At 37.6% G+C, this 5,889-nt stretch overlaps 1 protein-coding gene across 1 annotated transcript; it reads right to left on the bottom strand.

Moving 5' to 3' along the window:
* Positions 1-1,305: 1,305 nt before the first annotated feature.
* LOC107820146 (cytochrome P450 86B1-like) lies at positions 1,306-3,406 on the bottom strand. The gene is made up of 2 exons (XM_016646359.2): positions 1,993-3,406; positions 1,306-1,904 (listed from the first exon to the last, which is right to left on the bottom strand). Exons 1-2 carry the CDS (start codon positions 3,277-3,279, stop codon positions 1,536-1,538), a joined length of 1,656 nt encoding a protein of 551 aa, XP_016501845.1. The 5' UTR covers positions 3,280-3,406; the 3' UTR covers positions 1,306-1,535.
* Between the last annotated feature and the right edge of the window lie 2,483 nt (positions 3,407-5,889).

Here is a 5,889-nt window from a genome sequence, read left to right as displayed (position 1 = left end):
TGTACTCGTTGAAGGACACAAAATACTTGTATTGCAAAAGGCTAATATTCTTCTTCCATTTTGGAAAAAAACTTTATATTATTGTTATTAAGGTTTGCCAATTGTCTTAGTTCTAGTGAGATCAATCTGAAACTCGGGCTTGTTCTTTCTTCAATTATCTTTATTTTATTCCTTTTGTGTTGTGTTATTTTATTTTATCAGATCAATATAATTCACGTGTTTATAAACTACGTTAATAATTTAATTATACTTATTTGTGGGTAAACAAATTTACATTTGAAACTTAATCTTATCTACTAAAAGGGGAGAGATAAGAGTGTGTTTGGTATGAAAGAAACTATTTTCCATGAAAAATATTTTCCTAAAAAAATATTTTCCTAGAAAATGAATAGTCTTATCACTTATTTTTCCTTGTTTGATTGGTGAGTAAAAATTTTTTTCCAGAAAATATTTTCTAGTGTTTGGTTAGAGAGTATAAAATATTTTTATGCTACTCTCGTGACCCTCCTTTCCCTAAATCCCCATGTTTTCTATGCTCTCCTCCCTCCACCCCCACCCCCACCCCTCCCCCCCCCCCCAAACCCCCAAAATCTGACATTTTCATAACTCTATTTTCTTGAAGAGTTTATTTATTCTTTTAAAGGTTCACCCAAACCCAAAAGAACTGAAGTAGTGCTTTACTTTTTCCGCAAAAATAAAGTTGAAATTGGTGCTCTATAACTAAAAATAAAATACTTTTTTTTGGTTAAAAAAGGAAAGTACTCTTTCTACAACATGATAAGTAAGTACTCATTTTGTTGAAACGAAAGAACGTTGAAATAGGGTAGGGTGGGCGGGGGTGTGTGGGTTGGTGGGGTGGGGGAGAGGTGGGTAGGGGGTGGGTGGGGATTGGTGGGGATGGGAAATAGGGCGAGGAACGTTGAAAATGAGTTTTGGAAAATGTTTTCCCTTCTTCTGATAGGGAAAATAATTTTCTCCAATTGGAAGAAAATAAATTCATGAGAAGAATATTTTCCAAAACATTTAAGCCAACCAAACATGACAAAATTGAAAAATATTTTCCGTACTAAATACACCCAAGAAGTCCTATTCTATTCCAAATACTGTTGTCATCTAACAAATGGACATAGTTGATTGGTTTGAGAAGCAGATTCGGGTTTATGGAAAAAGGAAAAACAAAAAAAAATACGTGTATTAGCATGCAATAATCTATTGACTGTGCTTATATATTTGTAATATATAGTGAGGTGATACAGAAAATTAGCATGAAACTGAAACAATGGATATTAAAAATAAAGAATCATAACAATCAACACAGAAATCTATTATTCCAGTCGGTCACTCACCGTATATACCTAATTCATCAATTTTTTGTTCCCTTTCTCCTTTCCTAGTAACTCACCTTTTCATTTCATACTTGTCAATACAACCTGCTCTTTATATTACTGAAAATTTAAAAAAAAAAAAAAAAGACAAAAGGAGGAAAACAAACATTAAGAGCCAAAGAAAGTATTTAGTATTTCTTGTGAGAAGGATCACGTACGCCTGGAAAGTTTGACTTGTAGTCCATATTTGAGATACATAGTCAAAGCCATTTTGGGCGTAACAGGATGACCTTCGACTACCTTGACATTGTAACGGTAGAGGATGGATGCAGCGACGAATTTCATCTGATAGTAAGCGAAATCTTTGCCTAAGCAAAGGCGAGGTCCTCCATTGAATGCTGTGAAGCGATATGCGGATTCGCTCATGTACCGGCCATCTCTCAGCCACCTCTCTGGTTTGTATTCTCTGCAATCTTTCCCCCATATCCCTTCCATTCTTCCCATTGTATAGATTGCATACACTACCTTTGTTCCCTTCTTCAATACTGTCCCGTCTGGGAAAACGTCGTCTTCAACAACCTAGATAACAAACCAAACAATTGATCGATGAGCAAAAGATGATGAAGAATGGATATGCCAGTTCGGAAGAAAGGTGGGAAACTTTTACCTCTTTGTGATCAACTGGAACAGAAGGATACAATCTGAGAGCTTCTGAAAGAGCAGCTTGTAGATATTCCATTTGCTTGATCTCTTTGGGCTTGAAAATCAAAGGACTTTCCTTAATTGCATCCTCTCTTTCATTCAAAATCTTACAAATCTCAGCCAAAATTCTTTCTTCAACCTCCGGATTACGATTCAAGAGCCAGAAAAACCAGCTTAATGCAACTGAAGAAGTGTCTCTTCCAGCTAGAATGAAGTTCACACAAATATCTCTCAAGATCTTACCCGAAAATGGCCTTCCTTGTTCATCTCTTAGCCCCATGAACACTGTTAAAAGATCCGATCTTTTTTTGCTATCTTCTGATGATGCTAAAGAAAGCTCTTTCTTTCTAGTTTTGATAACTTCGTCAGCAAATTCATCCACTTTCTTCAATGAATGCTTCAACGTCCTCTCTGTTCCTAACCCAAGGCACCTCATGGTTTTCCAGACAAGCGTGGGAGTGACAAACCGGAGAATGGTTGCCTCGGTTGCTGACTCGAAAGCATTGGCGAATGGAATTTCAGGTAAGCCAGGGTGGAGACACCCCGGATCAACCCCGAAAGCAATCATGCAGACGTTATCGAATGTGAGCCTAAGGAGAACATCTTGAAGATCAATGGGGATTAATTGCTTGATTGAATCTTCCAAAACAGGTAAGAGCCTAGAATGAACAAGCTCCAGCAATGAATCAGTAGTCATGTTCCTAAAGTTAGCAGAATGGAACTCAATGCTTGCTGTTTTCCTCTGTTTCTGCCAAATCTCATCATCTGCACTGAATATTCCATCTCCAAGGAGGTCCCTAACAGTGCTTCTAAAGTAGTCACCTTTAGGGAAATTTGAGAACTTTGTCTTGAGAAGATACTCAATATTCCGGGGATCGGATGTCACCACACAGTTGAGGTTGGTGAGCCATGGACCTCGGAACGTAAACGTCCCATTCATCCGGCAAAGAACATCAGAAATCCACTCATACATGTCTTTCCGTAGCCCTAAAATCAAAGAAGGCAACATCCCTACTAATGGCCAATTTGGTAATCCTTGTTTCTTCCCCTGCCTTAAAGAATGTATAGAAATGAAAACAACTAAGGCTAGGAATATTTCCATCATTTGTATATCTGGCAAGAGAAACAAACTTGTCGAGAGACCGTTCGGGTTGAAATATGCAAAGAAGGATGTGGAGGATGAAGAAGTCATGTTAATGGTGTTCAACGAATTCATGATGTTTAGATGATAGGAAATGTTGTAGCTATGCATGGAGTGGTTGTTTTTGTGTGATTCTACTGCTAGAAATATAGTTGTTATAAGGGAAAGTTTTTTAGGAGGTGTATAGTTGTGTTTTCTTGGCGTGCTTAAGTTTGTACAACCAGCAGTTTTGATTTGGTGAGCTGAAAATGGAATAGAGGCTTTCTAATATATCTTCACAATATTTGGGTCTCAACTATTTGGTGCTTGGTCCTTGATTTCAATCACTTTTCTTGTAAAACAGGGTTTTGATCAAAAATCAATTTTTGGAAAGAGTGGAAATAAAGACATGTCTTATTAAAGCTTATGGGGTTGACCATACTTGGAAGCTTTTTGCTATAGAGTGGGTGAGACAGTTAACCTAAGTACAAAAAAAATTTGAGTCTGTCACACACGTTTTGCAGAGCCATTATTTGTCCTTTCAATTCGTTTAGGGGGTTTTGTACTAATGTGCATACTAAAATTTCAGGTGTGTGGTTTAGCTACAAAAACTTTTGGTTTCGTGTTTACCCTTTTAAACTGGTGACACGTCTAAACTATTCCTTTTTGGTTAGTTTCTGGGCAATTGTCCACGTGTGTAGCTGAGCTGCCTGATTCGGGTCAGCCATTAACCTGCGGCAGGTTTGTTATGAACCGGACCCCTACCCTTTTTTTTAATTTAAATTATTTCATTCTTTACTTCCGTTAAAATCTTTCTTTTAATTCTATTACATGGAAAAAAGAGGAATGTAGATGAGTTGGCGCATCTCTTTGGCCAAGGAACTTATTTATCTATTTTCTTCTTTTTTTGGCTTGTATCCCTTTTTTCATATTTATATGCTATTTTTCTTATACAATATAATCTCTACCCATTAATGAAATAACGGTCCCAACAATGGCTGTCACCGACCATTACAACCTTCCCTTTTCCACAATTATGGACCATTACAACCATATGGTAATGGTTATATATGTTAAGAATGATGAAGTGAAAGATGTAGATCCATATAGATGATAATTTGATAATGAAGAAACTCGAAGAACAAGTGAAGATCGATGGCAGGTGTCTCCTTTTTTCTTCAAGAGTTTTTTTTTGAATTTACGAGTTAATGGTAAGTTTATTTATTTATTAGTTTGCGATACCATTATTTATCTATTACTTTGATGATGTTGTGGTTAGCTAGTGTCACGCCCCGAACCTGGGGGGCAAGATCGGCACTCAGTGCCTCACCTATCCTTGTGTACCAACTTGCGACTAAGGGACTCTGAACATATAATGTCATATTTTGGCCATGGGCCACATTGCAAGACAATTACGAATGCTGACTAAACATCAATATAAAGCTGGGCCGACAAGGCCGTCATAACTACTACGGCTGGCAAACCAACAAAATATGCATAAAAGGCCTACAAGCCCAACATACTACACTAATTGACAGGATATGTCTACAAGCCTCTACTGATGGATATACTGTGAACTGACAGGACCCCGACTTACTCATAACATATATACATATATACACAAGGTGTACAGAAATCTCTAGTCCCGGCAACTCCGAAGGGCATAGAGCTTACCGATCAAGCTAAACTCGGGCAACACCTAATGGAGAGGTCTACCTGTCTGTCTGTCTGAACCTGCACGCATGAAATACAGCGCCCCCAGAAGAGGGACGTCAGTACGAAATAATGTACCGAGTATGTAAGGCAATGTACTGAAAGCTGAAACTGAACTGATAATATAATAACTGAAAGTAGCTGGGAGTCAAAGATAATCTGAAGATATGCTCACCTGCTGATACTGACTCAACTTTCTCAATATAGTAAGTAAAATAGTTGTTTGTCCTTATAACCTCGGTATATATATATAACTGCTCTGCCATAGTAGGCTCGCTCATAGGCGCTCGGCCATACTAGGCTTTGTATATCGGTCATGCTGGGCTCGCTCATAGGCGTCCGACCACAGTAGGCTCGGTATATATCTTACCATCTGATCAGAGGTTTCCCAATAGGGGCCTGCCCATCGATTATAGCTCGATGGTAATGAAAATACTATAATACTGTATATATAGGCTCTCTGCTCTCTTGACTAGAAGAAGACAATACTCAATTAAATATGATGTCCTGATAAGGAGAATACTGTAATTTATGAGACTAGGAAAATATACATAAATTCGGGAGTATGAACTTCTCTTTATGCCTCGTTATCAAACACATGTAATTACGAGATCATGCCAAAATGAAGGAAGGGCTTAGCCTTAACAAACCTGGAGTAGGAAAAAATCCGTATGGTATTCTTGGAAAAGGTTGCATCGTACTCCCTTAGAATCGCAAAATCTCACGTTGCTAAGGTGCTAAGAAATCTCGTTGGAATTTTTGTTTTAAGAAATCTTGTTGAAATCTCGTTGATTTGAGGTTGCTAACGTTGGAATCCTTGTAGGAATTGGTTTAAGATGTTATGAATTCTCTTTATATATTCTTAACGTCCGTTTTGTAATCTTTGCAATAGGAAAACATTATAAGATTACTTACTTGAATATCTAAAGTCCAAATGAAGCCAAAATGCCAATCTTTTATTTCTTTACACGTAGAGGGATGTAGTGTCTTGTATTTAACACTTTAGTTTGCCACCTTTCAACTAGATTT

Source organism: Nicotiana tabacum, chromosome 12 (genome assembly GCF_000715075.1).
Source record: "Nicotiana tabacum cultivar K326 chromosome 12, ASM71507v2, whole genome shotgun sequence".
Lineage (NCBI taxonomy): Eukaryota > Viridiplantae > Streptophyta > Magnoliopsida > Solanales > Solanaceae > Nicotiana > Nicotiana tabacum.
Note: the sequence above shows the minus strand (reverse complement) of the source record. Positions and strands in the feature narration are given on the sequence as shown.